Source organism: Petaurus breviceps, unplaced genomic scaffold (genome assembly GCF_028583685.1).
Source record: "Petaurus breviceps papuanus isolate PSGF00001 unplaced genomic scaffold, PetGlider_PUasm1.0 577, whole genome shotgun sequence".
Classification (NCBI taxonomy): domain Eukaryota; kingdom Metazoa; phylum Chordata; class Mammalia; order Diprotodontia; family Petauridae; genus Petaurus; species Petaurus breviceps.
Genome location: NW_027186389.1, coordinates 895,483 through 920,557, shown reverse-complemented (window position 1 = coordinate 920,557; position 25,075 = coordinate 895,483). Strand labels below are relative to the sequence as shown.

Below are 25,075 nucleotides of genomic sequence, written 5' to 3'. Positions count from 1 at the left end.
ATGGGACTTTTCCTTAACATTTTTTTAGATATATACTATGTTATGGCATGTTAACAGTAAAGAAAACCCAGATATCCTGGATCATAATTTTAATCAACACTTTGTCAACTTTCTTCTTTTATTGTTGTTGTTTTTTTTTTTTTTGCTTTTTGGAGGGCAGTTGGGGTTAAGTGACTTGCCCAAGTTTTTGTGTTAAGTGTCTGAGGCTGCATTTGAACTCAGGTCCTCCTGACTCCAGGGCTGGTGCTCTATTCACTGTGCCACCTAGCCACCCCTCTTTTATTGTATTTACCACCTATTCAATTAAGAAAATTCCTTTCTCATATCATGATTAACCCTATATGGAGATCATAAATCTGAGTGACACAGCCACCCTGAACTAGGTAGTTCTAAAATGTATTTAAGCCTTCTCATTGTTTTGTCCAGGCAGTCCACATATGTATGTATTTGTCTAGCTTCAAGGGAATAAAGCAATATCAATTTCCGTATCACCTAGCCTGTTTGCCTCCTTTAGCCAAACTCTCAGGTTGACAAGGCATAGGGTTAAACACCAGGGATCCAAATACAAAGAGAAAGACAATCTCTGAGCTTACATTCTAATGGGGCAAGGAAATGAAAAGGGGTGGAAAGAGAGATACTGAGGGAAAGGGATGACAGTGAAGTCCAGGGAATGAAATCTGGTTAGTCTGAGGCCTCGTCAGATGGACGTTCTGGGAAGAACTCACCAATGGGGTAAGGGGGTTACAGGGAAAATGTCATCAATAAAAGTTTAAAAATTAAAAAGTACAATGCTAGACTAATCCTATTTTGTCTTAAGAAACATGGTATAATTTCTCAAAGGTATCTTCTTCCTCCTTTTTGTTTGTTTTTGCTTTTTGGAGGGCAATTAGCATTAAGTGACTTGCCCAAGGTCTCATGGCTAGTAAGTGTTAAATGTCTGAGGCCGAATTTGAACTCAGGTCCTCCTGACTCCAGAGCCAGTGCTCTATTTACTGAGCCACCTAGCCGCCCCTTCTTCCTCCTTTTTAATTCTAGGCCCAGCTAATTGTCTATCTGAGGTTTCTGTCATAAGTCCTGATCTGTGGTATAGAGGAGCACTGTGGGCTGCCTATCAGCACCAAGTCCTTCTTTGGACAGTAGGAAGTCTTCATTCACTTGGTTTCTCCTGTGTGGATGGGTAACCTATATATGTTTGTTAGTAATTATAGTACATGGTGGGTGTGAGTATGGGGAAACAGATCTTTAAGAATATATTATACAGGAAAAGAGTGTAGTAATATGTGCTGCTAGAGTATATAAGAATGGAAAAGGATGTGGGTCAGTCATGCAGTGACTCTGATAACTGATGAAGAACCCAGATTTTTCACTGGTGTCTGGACATTTTTAAGAGCAATAGAGGAAGACCTGTAGAATGTTGGGTGGAACCTGGGTGAAGATATGGAAGATGAGAAGGGATGAGGGGGGTTCACTCTGCACCTTTGGAGGGAGCACCCACTTCAGTGGGATTGTCAATTTAGTAAATTAACAAAGTCAATATAAAGTCTTACCCTTGGTTTAAAATATTCAGTTTCCCAAGTACATGATCAGAGAGGCTAAACAGCAGTTGATAAAAAAAAAAGAACAAAAAGATCTGGGTGCCTTAGTGGACTGCAGGTTCAATATAACTCAACAATGAGACATAGCAGCTAAGAAAGGTCATGTGATCTTGGGCTTCAGAAAGGCACAGTATCCAGGTCAAGGGAGGTGCGGTTCCCTGTACCTCACTGATTAGACTTCATGTGAAGCATTTGCACTCAGGTCTGGGAGTTATGGCTTAAGAAGGACTTTGAATAGCCTTTCCACTGTACTATTCTTTTCTCCCAGCCTGTGGTCCAAGCAATATAAGGTATGGCTGAAGAAACCGGGTGTGATTCCCCTGGAGAAGAGAAGCCTGAGTGCAAGATAACCCAAGTGTTCCAAAGATTGCTGACTTCAACTTTGGGAAGGGCTGTTATTCGGAAAAAGTGTCAGACTTGTTCCATTTGTCCCATGGGGAAGAACAATGCAGCAATGGGGAGAAGCTGCAAGGTAGCAGATTTGAGCCTTCCTGATGTAAGCAGAAAAGAAAAAGAAAGAAATTCCTGATGATCTCAGCTGTCCCCTACTGAGATGGAGTTCTAAGAAAGATTGGATGATTCCCTGGAGGGAAGGTTGTAGACAAGATTGTGCAGGATTGAGGTGGACCAAGAGCTTCCCAGGTCCCCTCCAGCTGCGTAGGAGACATCTCCTCTAGAAGGTGAAGCTTGCCCTGGGTCTTGAAGGAAGCAGAGGTGAGGAGGAAGTGTATTCCAGGTTTGGGGGAGAATGCAGTGGCATGGAGAGGGAGGTGGGACCTATTTGGCTGGACTGGAGTGTAGAGGAAGAAGATCGAAAAGGCAGGTTTGGTGCAGGCTGTGAAAGAATTTAAATGGGAAGCAGGGGTACCCTATTGGACCTTACAGGGAAGAGGGAGTCCCTGGAGGTTAGATCTGTGTTTCAGGAAAATCCCTTTGGCAGTGGGAGGGACAGGAGAAGAGAGACATTTGAGGCAAGGAGAAAACAATTTACAAACAAATAGAAAAGGAAGGGAACATTTATTAAACACTTTAGAACTATCTCTTTTGACTCTCCACAACTGTGGGAGGTGGGTGCTATTATTATCCTCATTGGGGAAACTGAGACAGAAGGTAAATGACTTGTCCCAGGTCACACAGCTAACAAGTGTCTGAAGTTAGATTTGAACTCAGGTCTTCCTGACTCCAAGAGCATTAACTGCCCAATGTAGCCCCATAGCCTGGGGAAAGGGTAACCAGAGGCTGAGCTAGGGTGGTGATTGTATGAGTGGAGAGAAGCCGGTGGATGACAGGAGGTAAAGATGACAAGATTTGGCAAAAGACTGGTTGAGTGCAGAGTAGAGGGTGATACCCAGGTGATGGGGAAGATAAAGATGGTGATAGCTTAAAAAAAGAAAGGGATCCCCATCAACCCGAGATAATGATCTCTGCCCCAGCTCATTGCCTTGGAAAACCACATATTAACATTATCTATGCTCTAGCATATTGCTGTTTCTTTTGTAAATTATTTCCCTGTTACTTTTTGGGGGAAAGTAGGGCAGTTGGCTTGTGACTTGCTCAAGGTCACAGGGCTAGGCCCACTTACATTTTCTTCTGGTTTGGGATACACTTTGGAGTGTTGCTGGTGTATTTGGCTCTTCAGGCTTACAGGACAGACACCAAGTTCACAGGTCCAACGGAATTGATGATGTGGGACTGGAGATCAGGAGAGAGTCAGAGATGGAACGGGTCTTCTTACACAGAAATGAAAATTAAACTTGTGTGACCTGATGAGTCAGTCATTCGATAAACCATTTATTAATCGCCAACTGGGCAATGGGGCAAGTGCCAGACTTACAGAAAAAATCGAGGACGGTCCCCTTGGAGGAGACCCCTCTGACGGAGTCCCAGCAAAGGGAAAGGAGGTCTCTCCGTGCCCAGCCCCGGGCTAGGGCCCTTTCTGTGTCCAGCGGAGGTCAATTCTTCCCCGAATCTCGCCTGCCTCAAGCACTAGCCGGAACCCGGGAGGGAGCGGGATATCCTGGGAGCTCCTGGGCTCCTCCCTGCAGGTGTTTCCGCAGTGCCCAAGGTCGCCTCTCTCCTAGGCGTTATTTACCTCTGGAGTAGCCAGCCCTCTAGGCCCCACCCCAATGTTTTCCGGAGTTCGGACCCCGGCCCCCCTCCCCCGAGGGCACTAAGGGGGTGGATCCCGATGGAAGCCCAGCCCCTTCTTTTCCCTAGGTCTCTGGTCACTCTCCTCCCCCCAATCCCCAAGGAAAAAGCTTACAGATTCACATACAGACTGGTATAGAGACAGACAGACTTAAGGCCAGCCCGCCAGCCCGACTCACTTCTTGTCCTTCAGAGAACTACTAAGGGACGGGCAGGAGGCAGAGGCGGGCCCCGGACTGACAGCCCTTTTGGCTGGGCTCGCTCCATGACCTTGGGCAGATGGTCGCCCCTCTCCGCTGCCCCGGACGTTAGAAGGGGAAGGGCAGTTACCCCGGCCCGGCCCCGCTGGGCAGTTCTCGCTCTGTCTCAGCCCACTGCTAGAGGGAAGTGGGCCAGGGGACATTCCCGGAACGGAGGGGGTGGGGGGTGGGGTGCACGGCGCAGATGGCGCTGGGGTAGAACGGAAGCGAGGGGTGGCCGAAGCTCCAGCCAGGGTGGGCTGGGCGTGGGGGAAGGCAGGATGCAGTAGAGGAACTGACCGAGGTCAGTCACAAGAGTCCCAAACCAGCGTGAGCGGGGCGGGCCGGGCCGGGGAGCCCGGGAGGGACCCGGGGCTGGAGGCGGGCATCGGAGTGCCCCAAGGGGACGGGGAGCCAGGCTGCCTCCAGCAGGAGGGTAAAGTCTGGGGCCTTCAGGAACCGGGGGCCCACAGCCTGGAAAGTTTGGTTCTCGCGGGGGCGTGGCCGGGCCCCTGGGATCTTCCGAGGGAAGTGGAGAAGGGAGGGCACGGGGCAGAGGGAACATCGCGTTCCCTTAGGGGATAGGCCCACGCATGAAGGGGCGAGGGCTTTATTTATTCCTTCAGTAGCTTTGGAGGTGGAAGTGCCGTCCCTGGTGGGGAGCGGGGCCTGGTGGCCCAGGTCTCTCCTGTTTCTGATGAGCCGCACTGGTTGGGGTCAGTAGCCCAGTACCTGGGTCCCTGTCGTGTCTGTGACTCAGTTTCTCTCTTCAGGTCTCAGCATGGGTAGGCCCTCTAACCCTCAGGGGCTCCCTTTTCTATTGTTGCTGTTTCTTCCAGAGCTGAGAGTGCTGAGTGCAGGTGAGGGAGCAAGGGAGGGGGCCTGGAGCCTTGGGAGGGTTGGGAGATCTGGGAGGCAGGGCTGGGTGTCATGGAAGGCCCCAGGCTCACGATGTCCCTCCCCCCTCTCCTGTTTCTCCTGACTGTCCCTGCTTGTTTTCTCTCTCCCTGTGTTTCTCCCCCATGCTGGTCTGCGGGGCCTTCTCTGGTTGACTGTATCGGTCTGGGTGGCCTGGGCTCCAACCTGCAGAGGCACCGTCCTTGTTCTACAAGCTCACTGCGGTGTCAGTTGCCCCTAAGGGGACCCCAAGGTTCTGGGCCTCAGGTTGGCTGGGTCCCCAGCTCTTCCTGACCTACAGCTCTGGTGGCAATGCTGAGCCCTGGGGGGCCTGGCGCTGGGAGTCTCAGGAATCCTGGTTTTGGGAGAAGGAGACATGGTATCTGAAGACCCAAGAACGGTTGCTGCAGGAAGCCTTGAGGCTCTCTAAGAAGCAGGGTGAGGTTGGATGGATGTTGGGCTGGAGGGGCTCCTGAAAGGGGGGGGCTCCCTCCCTCACATCCTCATCTGGGGCCTCCCCCAGGGGCCCACACTTTTCAGGGCCTGGTGGGCTGCCAACTGAACCCTGACAACTCATCTCAACACACTGCTCGATATGCCCTGGATGGGGCGGACCTCTTGACCTTTGACCCTGTGTCCAGAGTTTGGTCAGGAAACACTGTGGAGGCCCAGAATGTGAAAAATAGCTGGGTCAATGAGAGCCAGCGGGCTGAGAAGGATGCAGAATTCCTGCTTACCACCTGCCCCCAGAAGCTCAAAAGTCACCTGCAGAAGGGCCGGGGCAACTTCCAGTGGAAAGGTACGTAAGCAGCTGGCATCAGAGTTGCCAGCAGTCACCCTACATCAGTGGGCTCTGAGGCATGTCTCCTACGCAGGCCAGAGAAGAAGAAAGGAGGTGGACAAAGAGGGCAGTGGGATCCTGATGCCCAGTGCCAGACAGGGATCAGGGATGGAGTCTAAACCTCCCCTTGTGTAGGCAAAGAAGAGGTGGTTCAGGGAGGGTGAGGCTCCCCTGGGGAGGGCCCAGAGTCTGGGGACTGCTTCACAGAGCTGGAAGACACCTTTCTTGTTCACTCATTTCAGTCGTGTCCGACTCTTCGTGACCCCATTTGGGGTTTTCTTGCCAAAGATACTGGGAGTTCATTTTACAGATGAGGAAACTGAGGCCAACAGGGTTCAGTGACTTCCCCAGGTTCACAGAGCTAGTAATTGTCTGAGGTCACATTTGAACTCAAGAACGTGAGTTCCCGAGTCCGGGCCTGGGTACTCTATGCACCATGGCGCCACCTAGCGGCCCTGTAGAGACCTGAATTCCAACCCCTTCACTGCAGGAGGAACAGAGACCCAGAGAGGGCCAGGCACTGGCCTCATGTTACCCAGGTGGACCGCCTTGGGGGCTGGGCTTGGGGGGGGGGGGGGCCACTTATCTGGGCTTATTGTCCCTTAGAGGCCCCACAGGTAAGAGCCGGAGGCCATGTCGAGCCGGGGTCCGCCCGGTCCACCCTCACTTGCCAGGCCTTCTCCTTCTTCCCACCCGAACTGGAGTTGACCTTCCTTCGGAAGGGGCAGCCAGAGCCTGCGAAGGAAGTGGAGCCATGGCCCAACGGGGACGGTGCCTTCTATTCCCGGGGCACTCTGCGGGTCCCCTTTGGGGATGAAGCCCTCTACAGCTGCGTGGTCCAACACCCTGCACTGGCCAGCTCCATCACTGTGAACTTCGGTAAGAGCAGGGGTCTTCTAGGACCACAGGTGGCTGTCCCGAGCCACCAATCAGCCTTTCTTAAGCCCTTGGTATGCCCACTGATCCAAGCCTTTCCCCACCCTTCCCCCACCTGCAGAGGCATCTGGCGGACTGCCCCTGCCCATCAAAGTCAGCCTGGTGGCCGGCTCCTTGCTTTTTTTGGCGTCCCTGGTCGCCGTGGTGGCTTGCGTGGTGATCTGTAGGAAGAGAGGAGGTCGCCCAGGTAAGGGGCCAGGAGAAACGGAGGAGCGATGGGCGAGATGCGGGGGAGAGTGGCAGCGCTAGGGAGAAGCTCGGGCCTCCCCTCATCCCGGTTCCTTTTCTCTCTCGCCCATTGTAGCTCCCTGGATTTTCCGGCGGCGTGCAGGAGACGACGTGGGGTCCCTGCTCTCAGCCCCAGGCTCTGCCCAGGACCCCGGCCCCTAAGATCCGGGCATCCTGCCTGTCTGCTGCCGACCCCCCGCGCCCCCGGCTGTGTACCTTTCCGCCCTTGCTGGGAGTTGTGTGATCCCCGGACTGAGTCGTGTCTTCTCACCCTTGTCTCCCGTCCCCTCCCCACCCCCGGCCCGTTCCAGGCAGCCCTCCTGGACTTCACCTCTGACAGTACAGCAGTGTTGATGTACTCCTCTCTCCCAAACAAAACAAGATGGTGTTGGGTCCAGAGCTGTGCTGTGTCCTTTTCTTCCAGTTCTGTTTGGGGGTAGCAGGGTGGGGGGGGTTCACGGTGGAGGGGGGGGAAGTCCTTCCCAGCGTCTAACCTGCGTCTCTGCTGCTGCCGCGGCTGGGGAAACTCTGCGCCGGGGGCGGGGCGGGGGCGGGGCTCCGGGACTGCCCCCCCAGTTGTCTGTCCCGCCCACCGGCCTCGGGCCTGAAGCCCGTGCTGCTGTCCGGGCCCTTGGGCTGCTGGGAACTGTAGTTTCCCAAACGTTCCGCAGGCTTTGTGAACCGATGGGCGGTGGGGACCCGCGCTCCGAGTCCCCCCAGGTCCCCCAGCGGACCCCGCCCCTCGGCTCCCAGCCTGCGGACGTGGCGCCCGGAACCCAATGAGCGCGCGAGAAGGGGAAGGCCCCTCTCCGTCCTGGGGCCTGCGCTGCGGGATTGGCCGGGGGGCGGGGCCACAACGGGGCTGCGATCCAGGCTTGGGGATGAAAGGAGGGAGCTGGGAGCTGGGCTGCCTTTGAGCCCGCGCCGAGGGACGGGACTAGAAGGGACGGGGACAGGACGGGACGGGGTGGTGAGGACCAGCTGAAACGCGGGCCCCTGCAATCCCACCCTACCCCAGTCCAGTCCTCCAGGCAGCCCCTCTCTAGGTCCCTAATCCGTCCTCCGTCTTCTCTGGCCTCCAACCCTTCCTCCAGCCCCTCTCTGTTCTCCAATCAGCAGCTCTACTCTGTGCCACCCTCATCCCCCAGCACACTCTCCTGTTCCTTTCTTTGTAATCCCTGCAACTTTGTTCCCCATCCCTCAGCACTTCTGTGCCCCTTCCCCAGCCCCTCTAACGGGCCCTCAGTCCCCTTGATGCGCTCCAATCCTTGTAACTAATGTGTGCCTCCTGTGCCACCCCCCCATCTTCTTTGGGCCTCTGCCTACTATCCATGCCTTCTCTGTGCCCCACCTCATCCTCCGATTTTTGTGACCCCCCAACTCATCCTCCAGCTCCTATCTATGCCTTTGTCCCCTGATCCCCTCTCTGTGCCACCCCCGTTGCCTAGACCCATTCCCCCACCTCTCATTATGTGCCCGTGCCCCATCTTCTTGTCCCCTGGGTTCTTGACCTGTTTCCTACCCTGCTATGCCTGAGCTCTGTCCTCTAGCCCCTTTGTGCCCCATAGTCCGCCCTCCAGCTCTTCTCTGTTCCCACTCCCTCTTCCACTCTGTATCTCAGCTCCTTCCTATTTGCTTCTTCTCCACCCCCTCTGTCCCCTCCCATGGCCCTGCATTCCCTTTCTGTGCCCTAAGCCCTCCCAGCCTTCCAGCCCCTTTCTATTGCACCCTGGCCCAATCCTCCTTTTCCTCTGTCTACTGCAGCCCCATTCTGTACAACCCCTTTATCTTTCCCTCATCACTATCTGCCTCCCCAGCCCTTCCAGCTCCCCCAGTTTCCAGCTCTCCCTTCTGCCCCCTTTTCCCCTTCCCAGTATTCCTTCTCCATCCTTCCTGCAACACCAGTCTCTTGGCATCTTCTCCTAAACCCTTCTCCATCTCTTCTGACCCTGAAGCTTGTCTTCCTCCCTTTCTCTCCTTTCTCACCTGCCCCCCATCTCTAGCCAACCACTCACTTCTCCTTTTTGATCTAGCTACACCTAGCTGCTTTTCTGCCCTTCTGTCACCAGCCCTTTCCTGCAGACTTCCCATGTCACCCCCATGCCACCCCTGGTACCTCCACCCACTATCCAGCTCTTTGTGCTCTCCCCCATCCTCCCCCCACTCATCCTCCATCTGTGCTTTTAACCCCCCCATCCCTTAGACCCTCTCTCTACCACTCCCCATTGCCCAGCCCTGTGCCCCACCTGGCCCTTGCCCATGTCTGGATGGGCTCCATCTGTCTTATGCTGATTCCCTTCCTATTCTCTCCCCCCCCCCTTGGGCCCATTTACTGTTTCCGGACCCTCTTCCACCTCCTTCTTGCCACTCATCACCCTGTCTGTCCTGGGGCTCTGTGCTCAGGCCTTCTTGACCTCTCTCTTCCAGGGATGATGTGGCTTTGGTCACTGCTGCTGCTGGGGCTGGGCCTGGACAAAGGGGCATGGGGCAAGCCCCCCCCAGATGCTGGGGTCCCTCTCTCAAGCCGGGTGCATCAGCAGGCCCCACTGAGTGAGGCCAAGCATGACGATGCCCATGGAGATTTCCAGTTTGACCACGAGGCCTTCCTGGGCCGGGAGGCAGCTCAGGAGTTTGACCAGCTCAGCCCAGAAGAGAGCAAAGCCCGACTGGGGTATGAGGCACGTGTGTGTGTGTGTGTGTGTGTATGGTATGTAGGTATGTGTATAGTGTGTAGGCGTATGTGTATGGTAGGTGTGTGTGTGTGTGTGTGTGTGAGCGCCCACGCCTGCAGGCCTATGTTGTTCCTCTGGATGGGATGGATATGGTGGGGGGTGGGGAAGTTAGCATCTCCTGCCCTATAAGGAACCCTGGAAGAAGTGTGGGTTGTTTACCCTGGAGCAGAGAAGGCTGGGGAATGGGGGTGGGGTAGAGGCGGGGAGGGGTGGCTGTGAGATCTGCTCTCAAGAATTTGGAAGAGTTGTCAAGGGGAGAGGAGGATTGGCCTAGATCTGTGTGGCCTTGGAGGGGAGCAATGGGGGGCGGGGTTAGGGAGGGAGGGCTTGGGAGGAAGTTATGGGGAGGAAGATTTAGGTTCAGCGTCTGGTAAACTTGCCTAGGATGGCTGTCTGAAAGTAGAGATGGCTTTCTGGACAGACTGGGGGTGCCGCCCCGCCCCTTCCCTCATCCCCTCCCTGCTGGATGACCACTTGGCTGGGGTGGGAGGTGGGGCTTAGTGAGGTGGCCACCAAGGTCCCTCATTCACACACTTCTGGGCTAGCCACCATGAATACCCATCCAAGAGTCCTGCCCTCTTCCATTCTACTAGGGAGATAGTTCTTGTGCGCCCCCGTGCCCTCTCACTGTTCCCCCCTGGGGCCCTGCTGCAGGCGCATTGTAGACCGCATGGACCGCGATGGGGATGCCGATGGCTGGGTGTCACTAGATGAACTCCGGGCCTGGATCGCTCACACTCAGCAGCGCCACATCCGAGACTCGGTTAGGGCCGCGTGGGACACCTATGATACGGACCGGGATGGCCGCGTGGGCTGGGGGGAGTTGCGCAACATCACCTACGGTCACTACCAGCCTGGTAAGGCATGGAGCCCCCTCAGCCCTTCACGCCTCTGCTACGATCTCTGATCCCATACCAGCCAGCGGCTCCAGTGAATGACCCAGGCTTCTCTTGCCTTTTGGCCTAATCATGCTCTGCACCACCCTCTTCTCTCCTCTAAGCTAGGGGATGGGCTTATTCCCCCCAATCCTTCCTGTGCTCTTTGCTCCAGGCTTCCTTCCTCCTTACCCTCCTTTTCAGGAAGGTGCCTTCAGCAGGCAGGGCCAGGAAGTGATCACCTCAAATGTTATGTGACCAGGGTCAGTCACTGTCTTCCTTCAAGCATGTTCTGTGTTTTCATTTAAGGTTCAGGGAATAGGGCTTGACGAGCACCCTCTCCCCCAGTCTCTTGCTGAGATTACAAGGTGTGCTTCATATACAACAGATACCCATCCTAAGACAGACACACTGGCCAGGGTGCAACGCAGGGTTTGACCCTTTTTTCTGACTACATCTGGCCACTTTGATCCATCCCCCTTGGCGACGAGGAGGGGAGCTCTCTAGTTTTTCCAGAAAATGCGGTGAGGCGATCAGATTCCCCTAGGCTCTCCTCCTGATCTGGCACCTATAGATAGATATGGTACAACCCAGATTGCCTCCCACTTGCCCGAACTGGCTTTCGCTTTAAGAACCTTGTCTCTTCCTGGGCTTGAGGCCAGGAATTCTGACCACTGCTTCCTGGTGTCCTTTCTCTCTTGACTGGGTTTTCTTCTGTTCCCCCTTCTCTCCATACATGCTCCCAGCTTCTATTTAGTCCTCCTCAAAGTCTCCTCTGGATGGTTCTTCCCCTCGAGGCAGTCCATGGCCCAGCCTCTGCAGCCTGCCTTCCCTTGTTGGCATTCCCAGGCAAGAGAGCCTGGGAGTCCTGCCTCAGTTCCCTCCCTTGTCCTCCCTCAACCCAGGAGAGGAGTTCTCTGATGTGGAGGATGCAGAGACTTACAAGAAGCTCCTGGCTCGAGATGAAAGGAGATTCCGGGCAGCTGACCAAGATGGGGATTTGCAGGCCACCAGGGAGGAGTTCACAGCCTTCCTGCACCCCGAGGAGTTCCCCCACATGCGAGACACTGTTATTGCTGTGAGAATGCAGGCACTGTCCCCCATCCCACCCTACCTCTTTCTCTGTCTTGGGCCCAGATGCTGCCTGGGAGAGCCCTTGGGTCAATCAGGTCACCTCAGGCCTGATTCCTCTCCTTTAAGAAGGTTGCACCCTGCTAGATGGCCTCTCAAGGGCTTTCCAGTTCCAAATCTATGAGCCTACAACGCACAGCCCCTAAGCCTGGCTCTTTCCTTGTCGTAGGAGACCCTGGAGGACCTGGACAAGAATGGAGATGGCTACGTACAAGTGGAGGAGTACATAGGTGAGGTGGGCACACCGTGGGGGGGGGCACTGCCCTGTCCCCAAGGGATGCTCACAGCCTTCATCTGTCTCCCCATGTGCCCAGCGGACCTGTACTCCCCAGAGCCGGAGGGAGGTGAGGAACCCGCCTGGGTGCAGACCGAGCGGCAGCAATTCCGAGACTTCCGGGACCTGAATGGGGATGGGCACCTGGATGGCCGTGAGATCGGGCACTGGGTGCTGCCCCCGGCCCAGGACCAGCCACTGGTGGAGGCCAACCACCTGCTGCAGGAGAGTGACACTGACAAGGTAGGGAGACCCTGGGGAGGTGCCAGGGCCATGCAGCCTGGCAGCCTGACCACCTGACCAAACCTCCCTACAGGATGGACGCCTGAGCAAACAGGAGATCCTAGGCAACTGGAACATGTTTGTGGGCAGCCAGGCCACCAACTACGGCGAGGACCTGACTCGGCACCACGATGAGCTCTGAGTGCCCTGCTCTGCCTCAGCCCTGGGCCCAGCCCCTGCCCAGGGCACCCAGATCTGATCGACTCCAACCAGCACTTACTAAATGCTCCCGCCCCTTTTAAAATGTCCAGTTCCACACTCTCACCCTCCCTCGATCCCTCTCCTCTCATTGAGAAGTCAGCGAGACTGCATTTCTTAAACAATGACTGTGCCAAGTACTAGGCTAGGCTATGGGCCTGCCCTCCCAGCCACAACCCTGCCTGAACCTGTGCCAGTCCTGGCCACCCAAGCCAGCTAGCCCCAGGATTGCTGGGAGAAAACTTGGGGGCTCATCTTCGTAGCCCTAGGGCCTGGAGTCATGACCGGAGGCTCTGAGCATCTTCTGTGGATCCCCTGGAGACATCTCATCTCTGTGCCCTTTCTGGGTAGAGGTGGGGGCTCAGCTTCCCCAAGCCTTTCCTGCTCACAAGCCAGAGCCCCTGCAGGCCTGATCTGCAGCATTAGGATGAGCACTGGGGCCCCCAAATTCAAGAGTGTAGAAAACCTGAGCCCCAAGCCAGCAGGAAGGACCGATTTGCCTTCTCCCCTCCCTCCAGGCCTCAAAGCCCTCATTCTGACCACAGCCAATGGGTGGATGTGAGGGAGGGGCTGCAATAAAAGCTGTGGCCTCACATTCTGGGAGTCTGACTTATTTGGGGAGGGGGGCAGGCAGCAGGATGCCTGGGTACCTAATGCATCACACAGGTACCGGGGAACCAAAGGCCAACACGTTTATTATCCTTTGTTGTTTCATCCAGAGCCCATTCCTCCTCCCCCCGCCCCCCACTCCCGCTTCCCTTCAGGCCTGCATGACAGGGCGAGACTTCTTGGCCTCCAGCTGGACCCCAGAACCTGCAAAGCCAGTGCCTCCCTAGGGAAGAGGACAGGTAGAAGTTGTCAGGAGGGCAGAGGGGCAGAGCTTAGGGAGACAGAGAGAAGGGGAAGAGAGGACACAGATGGCTGCTAGGTGGGCATCTTACCCTCTGTAGGAGGATGATGTCCTTGTCTGTTAACGGAACCCCAAGGATGGGGTCCACCATGTCTTTGCGGATCAGACGCTCCACACACTCCACAGTGACCACAGCTCCCCTGGGGCAGGAGGGAAGGGAAGCTGGTGAGGCAAAGTCAGCCAGGCCCCTGCCCTCCCCTGCCCTGATGAAGCCCCAACTCACGAAGGCCGCAGGACAGCACAGGGGGTAGCGTTGCTCAGGCTGTCCCGCGTTACTGCGCAGACGTAGCGCTCACTCCGAGTGATCAGCCCCACCCTGTCCACAGAGCCATCTACAGGCGTGAAGCGGACTGGTATGAGGTCCAACAGGCGCAAGGGTTTTCCTGACATTGGGCAGGTCACGATGCGTGACTGCTCCCAACACATGCACACACAGAGACAGGAAAGGTGGGTTTAGAGGAGGGGGTGACAGGGCTCCCTAGGTCCTGGGGTCGGTATGGGACAGGGGCAGTCTTCTCTCACCGGCTTCTCCAGCTTGGTGGCCTTGGCTTCAGGGGTCAGTGACGGGATCCAGAAACTGGGCAACTCCTTTGCCTTCTCCTTGTCTCCAGCCTCAGGGGCCGAGTTGGGTCCTGGCTGAGGCTCTCCTGGGGTGAGAAGAAAAGCCACCTTAGTGGGGTTCAGAGGAACTTGCTCTGTTGGGTCTGGAGCAGGGGGGTGGCCCCATGCCCCTTCCTCACCTTGGCTGGCTCCCGTGCGAGGGGTGAAAGGGTTGAGGGGCCGGCTGACAATGGCCGCCTCCTTCTCCAGAAAGCCCCGAAGCTGGTCCTGGGCAGCTGCCCGGCTCAGCTCCCGCCGCTCTTCCTGCTGGGCCCCCCGCTGCTTTTCATACGCCTGCAAGGAGAATATCAGTCCTGTCCCCCTTTTGGCCCCTCAGGCTTTCCCTTCCTTCATGCCTTCAGGGGGCCCTTTACCTTCATCTGCCGGGCGATCTCACGCTTCTGGTGCAGGATATACTCCAGGATTGCTTCGCGCTCATATAGGAAGCCGTCAGGGCTACAAGGCACACAGGGGGGTAGTGTCACCACAGAAATAGGACATGTCCTGGAGACCCAGAAGCCATATACAGAGGCACCAGGGTCCATGCAGAGAAACTCAAGTGCCTGTGTGTGCACACCACCCCAACAACACTGACTGAACCTGGTCTATGTTGTATGCAGGGAACGCCCACCAGATACAACATAGGCAGGGCCTCAGTGAGCTTGCAATCTAATGGAGAGACAGAGCCTGGGGAGCACAGTTGGAGAGCTTCCCCCCAGAGCCTGGAGCCCCTCCCTGCTCCCCATCCACTGGACCCAAGCATCCAGCTCCCTCCTTTACAAGGCTGAACTCAAGGGTCACCTCCTCTAAGAGGTCTTCCTGATTTCTTTAGCTGTCTGTCACCCCTGCCCCTGCTGCAAACAACTCTGCCTATCTCTGTTGACCTATGACCATGCTGCATGCCTCACTAGAATGTAAGCACCTAGAGGACAGGGGCAGGCCAAGGAGGAAGTATATTCTAGGCATGGATGATTCTGGGCAAAGGAGGAGTGGAAGAGGTGGACGGAGCTTAAGTGCCTGCTATGTGGGGTGCTGGGCTTGTTGGCAGGAACAGGGATGGAGGCAAGGACCAAGGACCCAACCCTTTCCTAGCTTACGTGACAACAGGGTCATGGCAGGGCTGTAGTGAGAGGCAGCAACAATCAAAGTCCTTGACGGCATCCCGACTCAGTCTCACATTCTGAGTTCCATAACCCGAGGCCGCTGAAGGAGAGAGGGAGGGGTGGGGGCTGTGGGCCCAACACACATAAGAGAAACCCAGACCTGCCCCCCGTAAGCCACAGAGGCAGAAGCCAAGCAAGAGGAGACAAGGACTCCTTAGGAAGGTCCTGAGAAGACCCCCTGGAGGCCCCCGACCCCTGGGCCATTACCAGTGTCCTTTTTCTTCTCATGATATGTGTACACAGCACCGGCAGTGCAATTCTTCCCGTGACGGGTCATCCTGGGAGGAGAGAGAAGGGGCTGAGGGCCTGGACACTGCCGTCGAGGGCCAGGGCAGAGGGCAGACAATAGCAGATTCTCTGTGTCGGCTAATCTATCCCTTCCTTCTTAAGAATTCCCCCTCCAATGGTGCTGATGGGCACTTGCAAGCCTCTGGGGAGGAGACAGCTCCCTGCTGGGTCCACTCTAGCTCAGCTCTGAACACCAGGATGTGTGGCTTCACCTCTGTCAGAAGCCTGCTTCTAGTTCTGCTTGGGGGACATGACAAATTCGAGTACCTGCAGGCTCCCATCTTTTCTTCTCCAACATTCAATTCAAGAAGTATTAAGTACCTACTATATGTAACAGGTGCTGTGGATACAAAAAGCAGTCGGGACTGAAAACCCCCCAGAGTTTCTGTCTTCAGGGAGCAGTCATTCTGCTGACCACGGAGAAGGAAAACCAAACCAAAGCAATGGCGGGTGGGCAGCAGCAAAGGCCTGGATTTGGCTGTGCTGCCACAGCTGCTTGGGCCCACTGGGCACCCACCCCATCTGCCAGCAGACCCTCTCTTCCTTTCTCCAGCCTGGCTTCTCTTCTCCCTGCCCTCTCACCACTAAGCTCCTTGGCCCTGACCTCAAAGGCTCCTTCTGCGCCCTCCTCCCTTGGCTGCCAGGACTCCAAAGGCTCTGCTTCTCCCACCTCTCTGACCACTGCCAAGTCTGGCTGTCTGCCCAAGGGTCTTCCTCAGCCACCTTTCCTCTCTGTACTCTTGCATTAGGCAGCCATCTCTTCTGTGCAGATAATGAATGCACTGCACAGAGCAGGCCTTTAATCAATGTCCCCAGATTGAATCTCTTTCTAGCCTGAGCCCCAAGGGCTTCATCTCTGCTTGCTGAACATGGTCAGTCTGACCACTCACCTTTGTCTCTTCCCCAAACTGGCTCTCCCGTTTTCTCAATGCCCATCGCTCACTAGGGCCAAGCCTGATACCTCCCCACTACCGACACCCACAGTCAGCCTTTCTTTGTCCCAGTCTCTGGCCTCTGCCACCTTTCATGCCTAGCTCTGTCCATATTCCATCTCTGCTAAGGAATCCTTTGGGGTTTCCCAAGGCCTCCAAGAGAAAACTCTCAGCCCAGCCTCCCTTTATAGCTCTCTATGCCCTGGACCCAAATATGCATGCTTGGTGCTGGCCTTGAGTTTCCAGATCTGTTCCCCACGCCCACTCCTGGGCTGGAACACCTTCCCTTTCCCTCTCATTCAAGGCTCTGCTCAGGTATGGCCTCCAACCTAGGATCCTCCCTTGCCCCAGCAGGCCAAGGCCAAGGAAGCAGAGTCAGCAGCTTAGCTGGAAGAAGGGCAGGGGCAGGGCGGGGGCTGGGGCATGCCATCCCCAGCCTTTGCAGGCTAATCCCTCATGCCATGAATGCTCTTTCTCTCCTTTCTGGCATCCCTGGCTGCCTTCAATGTGAAGTCCTTTCTGATCCCCTAGTGACCTTGCATTTAGTGGAGGCACCCACATTGTTAGCCCAACAGACTGTAAGCTCCGTGAGGGCAGGGCTCTCTCAGCCCCCACTTCCCAAGGCACCCTGGGCCATGTGTGAGGCAAATGCTGAATTGGGAGCCTCAGGCCCCTTTGATCAAAGCCAGCCTTTGCCATTTACTAGAAAGTGACTTTAGCCAAGGCACTTCCCCTGTGTCTCAGTTTCTTATCTGTGAAAGGAAGAGACCTCCAAGGTCTCTGTCTCCCAGACTGTTGTGCTCTGGAGAAGTGAGGCTTTCTCAACAGAGAGCTACGAGGCACATTTAGATGGCCCAAGTTCCCCTACAGTTAGAGCCTGGCCCAAGTGGTGTGGGCAGCCTTGGGAGGGATCCAGCTTCCCATTCTGGCCCAGATAACTGACCACCAGCTGGTAATGGCCCTAGGGAAGGGATCCCTGACTGGGTGCCCTTTGAGGGTATTCCTGGGCTTCCTCTCCTCTCTACAACGAGCTCTCTAAAATCTGGCCCCTTCTAACCTTAGTGCTTTAGCTGATCTCCTTCCCTCCCTCCATGCAGAGTCTTTGCCACCCTCCCCACTAAACTCCTGCTGTGTGTCTTTGTGCCCCGTTTCCTATTCACCTGCTGGGATCTGGCCAACACCTTGCTAGGCTTGAGAGGGAACAGAAAAGGGCGGCCAAGACATAGATGGGAGTTGCTGGGGGCCTGCACGTTCCAGGGTTACACAGTGGGCACCCTCCATCTTCCTGGCTCTAGCCACCAAGGCACACAGCCATATGAGGACTGGCTGAAGGTGCTGGGGATGGATGAAAGCAGAAAAGCCCATGAGATATGACTTCTTGGGTTGCAGGGGGCAGCACTGGCAGCACATGGGAGGAGGGGGGCAAGCTGGGAAATACTGACTGTTCTTGACCCCAAGGCAAGAAAGCTGGCAAGGAGCAAGCTGGGATTCCTTGGGAGGTGCTGGGCTCCCCCTCCTTGTGGATCCTCAAGCAGAGGGAGCAGGGATCGTCTTTAAGCTCTACACGGGACCAGATGGAACCTCAGAGGTTCTGGAAAAACCCAACTAAAATATCAGTTCTCCCAAAAGGCCTCCCTGATGCTAACAGCAGGCTTCTCAGGCCTTGCAGAGAACTTGGCTTGACTTTGACCTGACATACCTAAGGCATGGTGCTGTGTGCCACACTTCAAAATGTGAGGCCTCAGGGAAGGGAGCCTGTCTCCTATCAATGAGCACAGAGCAAGGATTTAACAAGTGCTTACAGTAGAATAAACAAAGCTAAGGGCTGAAGAATATTTTGAAGTCACATTATTTACACTTACTGACTTTCAGTCCCCTAAGATCTCTTCTCCCTGAGTTCATATCTGGCCTTGGACACTAGCTGTGTGACCCTGGGCAAGTCACTTAACCCTGCTGGCCTCAGTTTCCTCATCTGTAAAATGGGCTGGAGAAATGGCAATCCACTCCAGTATCTCTGCCAAGAAAACCCCAAATGGGGTCAGAGTCGGACACACTGAATAAAAGGGGGTGGCTCAGCAGGTTTTGCTTGAAGACTCCAAGAGATAGGGAACTCACTACTTTTCAAGGTGGCCCATTCCACACTAGGATAGCTTGAATCACTTTTTAAAATTGTCTAATTATTTTTTAAAATGGGGTTTCCCTATCTCATCCGGACTAAAAATGTGGGCACCAGTCATGGCCTTGACCCCCACTGCTGATGGGTACAGAAGCACTGTGATCTGGGTTCTCCCCTCCTCAGGCAACCTTAGCCCCACCACCCACAGGGGCTCCCATGCCCTTCCAGCATAACCTCAGGCTCCTGGGAGCTGGGATCAAGTGCCAAGCCCAGGCAGGGCTTACCAGAAGCTTCTCCAGACCCCAGCCTCGGCTTGCCTCTCTGCCATCTCCACCCACTGCTCCTGCTTCTCTCCTCTGGGGCCTCCCTCTCAGGGACAGTCAAACTTGTTCCCAGTTCTCATGTCCTCCCTAAGGCTTCTCTTCTCCAGGCCAACCAACCCCAGGTCCTCCCACAGGGATTCGAGATGTCCAGGCCTTTCACCCACCTGGCTGAGACCCCACCCCCCCAACCCCCCCCCCCGCCGCCCCCCCCCCCCCCAACGCCCCTCCCTCCAGCTGCCCCCTCACCCCACCAACCCCCCTTTAGCTGCCCTCCCGGCCTGCCAACGTCCCCTCAGCTTACCCCCCTACTCCCTTCATCCTTCCAAGCCCCTCCTCTCTCGCCCCCATCCCTCCCGGACTGGAGGCCCAAAGAACCCAACACTACAGCGGGGCTGGGCCGAAGGAGGACGGAGCTGGGGGCCGCGGGCCCCGCCTCCGAGGGAGATCTCTAAGCACCGAGGAGGCCTCGGGCGCTCGGCTCACCTCGGCCCGGACCTCCAAGCACGATCAGAACGCAGCTTTCTCTGCGGCACAGCACCAACCCCGGCGTCTGCAACGAACCGGAAGTTAGGCGTCACTATGCCCCGTCCCCCGGTCGGACCGCCCCCGAGCATCCGCTATGTGTGCCCCTTGCCTCTGTTCCCCCCGGGCCCGCGGCCTGCGCCTCCAAGGTTCCGGGAGGTGGGAGCCGGGGGCGGGGCTCCAGGACCTGTGGCCCCCGAGGGCTGGGTGGCCCCCGAGGGCTGGGTGGCCCCGGGCAATTCCCAGACCCCCTAGAGAGGTTTCAGTTTCCTCTTCCTGCCACGGTGGTGGTGTGTGCCTGTGTGTGTGTGTGTTGAGGGGTTGGGGGTCGGTGGAGAACCACACGAGCTGACCAACTCCCCTGGCCCAAGCAAGGAGAAGCTTCTCCCCATCCCACCCCAGCATCCTCACGGTCATGGGCAGGGTCAAGTGTAGCCTTCTACCTGGCTCCTTTAAACACCTGGGCCTTACCTGGGCCCCTCCCCTCCCAGGTGAGCTCTGGGGCCCCGCCCCCGTCTCAGCTGGGCTGGCCACCTAGGGCCACTGGGAACCGGCTCCTGCTCCCTCACCTCCTGGCCACACAGCCCCCAAACCTGGGCCCTGTGTGGTCTTTCCTCTGGGCAGGTGAGTGAGTCACTGGCCTGGAAACCTTTCCCTAGGCCTGCCCTTTGTGGAGGCCACTCCTCCCTGGCCCAGGAGTTCAGACCCCCAGGACTCCATCCCTCAAGGGCTCAGGTTTTTCGGCACCGGCTTTCCTCCTCTACTCCCAGCAAAGATCCAGACCCTGGAATCCCTAGATCTGCCTTCTGGGGAAACAATTGTTCAGGCCTTCACTTAACCCTGACCCCCCCTTAGAAACTCAGGGGCCCCCTCACAGCCTTAGGTCAGGGAGGTGCTGAACTCTCCTTAACTAAGCTTGTTCCTCTCTCTGCACAGCCCTTCTCTGCCCAAGCCTCTCCTTTAATCTTTGCCCTCGAATATGGGGTGTGATATGTGACCCTTGAGCAGTGAGCAAGGTCTGGGGAATTTCGAATTGGGGGTGGAGAGGATGTGTTGGAAAGGGGGTGGACCTGGTCTGCCTGCCTGCCAGCAACCTCAATCCTGGCCCTGAGGCCCCCTAGTGGGGAGAGTGGATTTCCTTCTGATGGTACTCAGGTGTACAGGTTGGAAGGAGTGAAGAGAATATCCCGATCCCTAGAATGATTTGTTCCTCTTTTGTGAGGGGGACTCTCTAGGGCAGTTGTCACTACCCCGCTATGAGGAGCCCCCCCTTCCTGCTACTGGTGTACCTTGGGCTGACTCCCTCTCAAGCCTCCCAGCCTGACCTGAGGAAAGATCATGGTGAGTGCTTAAAGAAGGATCAGGGAAGAGGGTGAGGGTGGAGAGTCAGACACAGCTGTCTCCCCACTCTGAGGGTCCAGGTATCTTATCCTTGACTCTAAGGCACAGTGGATCCCCTGAGTAATCCTCAGGTATTTGGACCACTGCCCACATTATGGGCAGGCAAGTATATGGTTTTCTAAAGACATCTGTACCTCTAAATACAGCCCCACTCTCCTCCCCCACCCCCAGGTCTGAGTAGATAGTTCTCTGCCTTTACCTTCCAGGCCACCTGTATATAGCCTACCAGCATCTCGCCCCCTCTCCAGCTCAGAGATCTGGGCCAGCTATTCACCAGTGCCCTTGTATGACTTCAGGTTCTACTGCTGACCCAGACCCCACAGCTGTGTTCTTAGGAGCCCCCAGAGCCCAGAGTTTTCTGGGGAGTGGGCAAGGGCCCCGGCGCTTCCCTCGGGCTAATCATTGGGATTTGGAGCTTCTGACCCCTGGGAACTTGGAACGGGAATGCTGGGAAGAGCAGTGTTCCTGGGAAGAGGCCCGGGAGGTCTTTGAAGACAGGACCGTGACGGTATGTGAGGAGAACCAGGGCCAGGCAGGCTGGAATGGAAACCTGGGCCCCAAGGGTCAAGGGCAGAATCAGTTCAAGATCATTATCCAGAGAGTGCCAGTAATGGTGGGCTAGGTTTAGGGGCCTGGGTGGGCTAGGGAACTGGTCTGAGAGGCCAAGGATCTTGGGGTGCTTAGGGATGAAGGATAGGACTGGGACTGGGGTGAGGAGTAGGGGAAGGGCAGGGATACCTACTGATAGGACAGGGTAATTGACTGATGCCTTGAGAGTTTGGAGGTTAGAACTAGGGTGAGTATTGGGGTAGGGAATGTGTTCTGTGAATCAGAGGGCAGTTGGAGGGCTGGGCTTGTACTTATGACCGGTAAAGAAAGGGTCAAGAATGGGAAAGTCAGGGGTTGGACTATGGTAAGGGTAGGGGGGGAGTTATTGGGTCCAGGGGTGCCAGAAAGTAGGTGGGCACTGGACTGTGTCAAGAACCTGGTCTCAGAGAGATCACTGAAGAAAACAGAAAAAGTTTCCTGGGGGTTGGGGAGGGGGGTCTGGTGGGTGAGCTCCCCCAACCCTGTCTGCAAGGTCTATAGAAGGGCTGGGGCCTGATTCCAGGGGGCTAGGCCTAATCTGACCTAAAGCTCTGAGTGAGCAGGACCTGGGAGGGGGGCAGGACCTGTGAGGAGGGGTGGAGGCCAGGAGGGGGTGGTACCAAGGGGGTAGGCCCTCCCTGGACTATGGGTAGTGCTTAAATTGCCTGTTTCTGCCCCAGGATCGATTCTGGGAGATCTACCCCTACAATGGGAAGGGTGGCGCTGGTGAGTACTAGGTTAACCACTGGTGACCCCACCCCATTTTTATGAGTCACACCCCAAGAGGAGGTCCTGGGAGCCCAGAGCCCACCCCTTCCTTAACCAATTCAACTAGATACTATGGGATCCAGTTTTGTTCTGGGTCCTGCCCTCCACCTGTCTCCAAGCCTTAAATGGCCCAGCTGGAACTGGACATCCTGAGGTCCTTCAGTAACCTGGGCACAGCCCACCTTGTCGTCCTTCTGGGACTGGGCTCCCTTCCAAGCGCGCTGCAGGCTGGTGTAACAGCCTTCTGCCTTCTTTCTCTTCACTTTCACTTTGTGGGAAGCCTAGTTTCCTTCTAGGATTAGCTGACAGGCCTCTCATTCTCCCATAGGCTGGCCGGTGCCTCCTCCGGAAATACCCAGCCTGTGGGATTTCCTTTAGTCTTCTTTTGTATCTGCTTACATTTAGGGGGACACTATGTATCCATTTACTTTGTACACCACTGGGAAGGATACTTAGGGATACTTTGTATCTATTTTGTTTCCACTTCTACACAGAAACATTTCTCCAGATTATTGGCTTTTTGGTCTTTGTATCCTCTGGCAAAGAGTGCCTAGCCCAACCTTGCCCTAGTTTAAATGCTTTTTAATGGAAAAATAACAATTAGGGAAAGAGTGGGAGAGATATTAGGGGATCAGATAGCCTATACAAAGCACAGGTAAAGAAAATTCAGGGGAATTTCTGGGAGGGGAAGAATGGAGAGGGGTCAGAACCAGGAAAGACCTTTAGGAACTGAAGTTGGAGCCAAGCTAGGGAGGGCAAGCGTTCCAGACACCAGTGAGATCCCACACAAAAGAACAGGGATGGACACTCCCTAGCAATGGTAGTAGGGGCCTCACCAGGCTGGTAAAAGCTGCAGTCCCAAAGCCCTAACAGAACAAATCTCTCCTCATCAGGGCCTATTGTGGTGGCAAGCCATCTTTTTGTAAATTTTTTAAAAATGGGAAGTCATTCTTAAGGGTTTCATTCCCCAACAGAGGGTCTGGTGAAGCTGGAAGTCTATGGGGGTTTGCTGCACCGCCCCCTGCCCCCCAGCCTAGTAGCTTTGTCTTAAGGAAGCGTGTGCCTTGGCAATAGGACTGAGGTGAGAATGAGATTTCTGTGGCCCCACTCTTCTGCACCTGCCTCCACTCCTTTCCTTTCTTACAGGGCATGGACATGTGGATGTAGCAGCATTGGCTGCTGGGCTGGGGGCTGGTCTACTGGTCTTGCTTCTGGCAGCCCTGGGCACTTTTTGGTATCTGCATAGGCGGAGGCAGCTGCATCGAAGCCCCGGGCCCTCTCCCCAAAGGTGAGAGGCTGGGGAGACTGGAAGCTGGGGCTATCCAGGTCTCCCCACTTATTATGATGGAGCAAAGGCAAGCCATGGGGCTCAGGGGACATGTCTCCAGTTCATGGAGGAGGTCTGGCTCCTTGTGGATGGAGGGCCCCCCCCCCCCGGGTCTCACCTGCCTGGTTTTGCCCGGTAATGCTCTTCACAGCATTATCCACCCCTCTTGGAATCTTTCTCATCGATTCTCTCCGCCTTTTTTTTTTTAGCGGCTATATCCCCTTACTCTCCCCATCTCTTCTCTCTCCCCTCCTCTCCTCTTTCCTTGGGTCTCCCCCTTCAGGGGCTCACCGTCTCTCCACACCCACAGAGCCTTCCTGGTGACGGAGGATGTGCCCTTGACCCCCTTGCCGCCTCCTCCCGGCCTGCCCACTTACGAGCAGGCACTGGCAGCCTCGGGGGTGCATGACGCCCCCCCGCCACCCTACCAAAGGTACCTGCACGGAGGGGCGGGAGTCTGAATGGAATCCCTCCCGGGGGCGGAGTCCGCGGGACGACAACCAGGGATTGGAGGAGAAGCCTTGGGCTCTGAAAGCTCCTCCCCGACGCGCCTCTGACTCCCTTTTCTCCAACTACTCCCTATAGCACTCGACCGTCCCGCTGGGGACACGACCTCCCCCCCCCCCCCCGCCCCCCCCCCCCCCTCCCCCCCCTCCTGCCCCACCCCCCCAACTCTGGAAGCCCGGATCGGGGCTGGAAAGGATTTGTCTGGGAAGTCGACTGCCCTCCCTCTTCTCTCTCCTCCCTGCCCCCCCTGCTTGTGCCTCGCTGTTCCACACACGTGGCCCTCTCCCCCTTCAGGACACACGCAGGCTTCTCGCGTGTCCCAGGCTTCCTAGGGTACCAGAAGTATGGGCACACGTGTCCTAGACTCGCTGCTCCAGCGGCCTTGTCTGCGAGTGGGACAAGCCTCAATAATGGCGCTCCTGCCCCATCCACATAGTGGCCGCTGCCAGTCTCTCTAGGGGTGCCCTAGGGGTGTCGCCACTTCTCTGGGATAGCTGGTGCGTCCCTGCCCCTTCGGAGCCTAGTTCTGGACAGTCCCAATCGTTTGGGGGAGAGAGGGGAGAGGGAGGGGCCGCCTCCCTCCCACCCCCGCCGCCACCACTGGCCTTGGCTGCACCCGCCCTGGGCCCAGTGGGAGCGGAGCTCGGGCAGAGGCCGGCCTCGCTCCGGCACGTCGGGCGGGCGGGCCGCGGCCGCGTCTGCGCGCTAGCTGCGGCAGGGGCGGGCCAGGTTGGGGGCTCCTTTCTCCAGCCCAGCCGGCCTCGGCCCCTCCCTCCCCCCCCCCCCCCCCAAGCTTGTGCGCCCCCCCCGGCCCGCTCCCCCCCGCCCCCCCGCCTCCGCCCCCCCCCCCCCGCTTTTTTTTTTCGTGCTCTGGCCCTGCCCGAGCTCCGCTCCCACTGGGCCCAGGGCGGGTGCAGCCACGCCCCGCGCCGCCCCCGGCCCGCCGCTCCCCTCCCCCTCCCTCCCTCCTCCCTCCTCCCTCCTCCTTCCCCGCAGCCAGCCGCCTTGTGCAAAGATGGCTGCACGGTGAGCGAGGAGGAGGAGGAGGAGGCGGCGGCGGCGGCGGCGGCGGCGCCGGACGAGCGGCAGAGAGCGCCCGCAGCGGCCCCGCGCAGCGCAGCGCCCAGTCCCCAGCGGCCGCCCGGCCGGCCTCGATCCGCGGGGCGCCCCCCCGCAGCGCGCCGAGCCCCGGGGAGCCCCAGGCCCCCGCCTCCCCTCCCCCCGCCTCCCCTCCCCCTCCCCTTCCTCCTCCTC

At 56.8% G+C, this 25,075-nt stretch overlaps 4 protein-coding genes across 12 annotated transcripts in view; 3 read left to right on the top strand and 1 right to left on the bottom strand.

The window, feature by feature from the left end:
• Positions 1–2,146: 2,146 nt before the first annotated feature.
• On the top strand, positions 2,147–7,283 carry FCGRT (Fc gamma receptor and transporter). 4 transcript variants are annotated; one of them, XM_069103357.1, is made up of 7 exons: positions 2,147–2,275; positions 4,756–4,842; positions 5,072–5,317; positions 5,403–5,678; positions 6,327–6,599; positions 6,718–6,843; positions 6,961–7,283. In XM_069103357.1, exons 2-7 carry the CDS (start codon positions 4,764–4,766, stop codon positions 7,044–7,046), a joined length of 1,086 nt encoding a protein of 361 aa, XP_068959458.1. In that variant the 5' UTR covers positions 2,147–2,275; positions 4,756–4,763; the 3' UTR covers positions 7,047–7,283. The 4 variants fall into 4 exon arrangements, with proteins under 4 accessions (XP_068959458.1, XP_068959459.1, XP_068959456.1 ...); XM_069103358.1 differs by lacking the exon at positions 2,147–2,275 and adding an exon at positions 4,145–4,286; XM_069103355.1 differs by lacking the exon at positions 2,147–2,275 and adding an exon at positions 4,287–4,418.
• A 426-nt stretch (positions 7,284–7,709) lies between these two features.
• Positions 7,710–12,971, top strand: RCN3 (reticulocalbin 3). 3 transcript variants are annotated; one of them, XM_069103362.1, is made up of 7 exons: positions 7,710–7,854; positions 9,312–9,555; positions 10,271–10,473; positions 11,397–11,569; positions 11,792–11,852; positions 11,937–12,139; positions 12,213–12,971. In XM_069103362.1, the coding sequence occupies exons 2-7, from the start codon at positions 9,314–9,316 to the stop codon at positions 12,318–12,320; spliced, it is 990 nt and encodes a 329-aa protein (XP_068959463.1). In that variant the 5' UTR covers positions 7,710–7,854; positions 9,312–9,313; the 3' UTR covers positions 12,321–12,971. The 3 variants fall into 3 exon arrangements, with proteins under 3 accessions (XP_068959463.1, XP_068959461.1, XP_068959462.1); XM_069103360.1 differs by having other exon boundaries at positions 11,397–11,581; XM_069103361.1 differs by having other exon boundaries at positions 7,776–7,930; positions 11,397–11,581.
• An 80-nt stretch (positions 12,972–13,051) lies between these two features.
• NOSIP (nitric oxide synthase interacting protein) overlaps positions 13,052–25,075 on the bottom strand; it is a 23,181-nt gene continuing 11,157 nt past the window's right edge. Inside the window, exons 1-10 of one of the 4 annotated variants that reach the window (XM_069103366.1) lie at positions 19,192–19,258; positions 18,132–18,283; positions 15,257–15,327; positions 14,984–15,089; positions 14,261–14,342; positions 14,027–14,180; positions 13,809–13,933; positions 13,510–13,697; positions 13,318–13,426; positions 13,052–13,208 (exon numbers count right to left, since the gene is read on the bottom strand). In XM_069103366.1, coding sequence (XP_068959467.1) covers positions 13,137–13,208; positions 13,318–13,426; positions 13,510–13,697; positions 13,809–13,933; positions 14,027–14,180; positions 14,261–14,342; positions 14,984–15,089; positions 15,257–15,326 — 906 coding nt within the window. In that variant the 5' untranslated portion in view covers position 15,327; positions 18,132–18,283; positions 19,192–19,258 and the 3' untranslated portion in view covers positions 13,052–13,136. Of the gene's footprint in view, positions 13,209–13,317; positions 13,427–13,509; positions 13,698–13,808; positions 13,934–14,026; positions 14,181–14,260; positions 14,343–14,983; positions 15,090–15,256; positions 15,328–17,429; positions 17,605–18,131; positions 18,284–19,191; positions 19,263–25,075 lie in introns of those variants that run through there. The other 3 variants (XM_069103365.1, XM_069103363.1, XM_069103364.1) reach the window with 3 other exon arrangements.
• On the top strand, positions 19,874–24,530 carry PRRG2 (proline rich and Gla domain 2). Its single transcript, XM_069103451.1, has 7 exons — positions 19,874–20,571; positions 20,928–21,139; positions 21,900–21,945; positions 23,134–23,275; positions 23,625–23,747; positions 24,116–24,213; positions 24,316–24,530. The coding sequence occupies exons 1-7, from the start codon at positions 20,487–20,489 to the stop codon at positions 24,528–24,530; spliced, it is 921 nt and encodes a 306-aa protein (XP_068959552.1). The 5' UTR covers positions 19,874–20,486.

Excerpts from the sequence above, each read along its gene's own strand:
- FCGRT (XM_069103357.1), top strand. The coding sequence starts at position 4,764 with ATGGGTAGGCCCTCTAACCCTCAGGGGCTCCCTTTTCTATTGTTGCTG. Across the intron at positions 4,843-5,071 it reads GCTGAGAGTGCTGAGTGCAG|AGGCACCGTCCTTGTTCTAC; the intron begins GTGAGGGAGCAA and ends TCCAACCTGCAG. Across the intron at positions 5,318-5,402 it reads GAGGCTCTCTAAGAAGCAGG|GGGCCCACACTTTTCAGGGC; the intron begins GTGAGGTTGGAT and ends GGCCTCCCCCAG.
- RCN3 (XM_069103360.1), top strand. The coding sequence starts at position 9,314 with ATGATGTGGCTTTGGTCACTGCTGCTGCTGGGGCTGGGCCTGGACAAA. Across the intron at positions 11,853-11,936 it reads ACAAGTGGAGGAGTACATAG|CGGACCTGTACTCCCCAGAG; the intron begins GTGAGGTGGGCA and ends CCATGTGCCCAG. Across the intron at positions 12,140-12,212 it reads AGGAGAGTGACACTGACAAG|GATGGACGCCTGAGCAAACA; the intron begins GTAGGGAGACCC and ends ACCTCCCTACAG.
- PRRG2 (XM_069103451.1), top strand. The coding sequence starts at position 20,487 with ATGAGGAGCCCCCCCTTCCTGCTACTGGTGTACCTTGGGCTGACTCCC. Across the intron at positions 21,140-21,899 it reads TTGAAGACAGGACCGTGACG|GATCGATTCTGGGAGATCTA; the intron begins GTATGTGAGGAG and ends TTTCTGCCCCAG. Across the intron at positions 21,946-23,133 it reads CAATGGGAAGGGTGGCGCTG|GGCATGGACATGTGGATGTA; the intron begins GTGAGTACTAGG and ends CCTTTCTTACAG.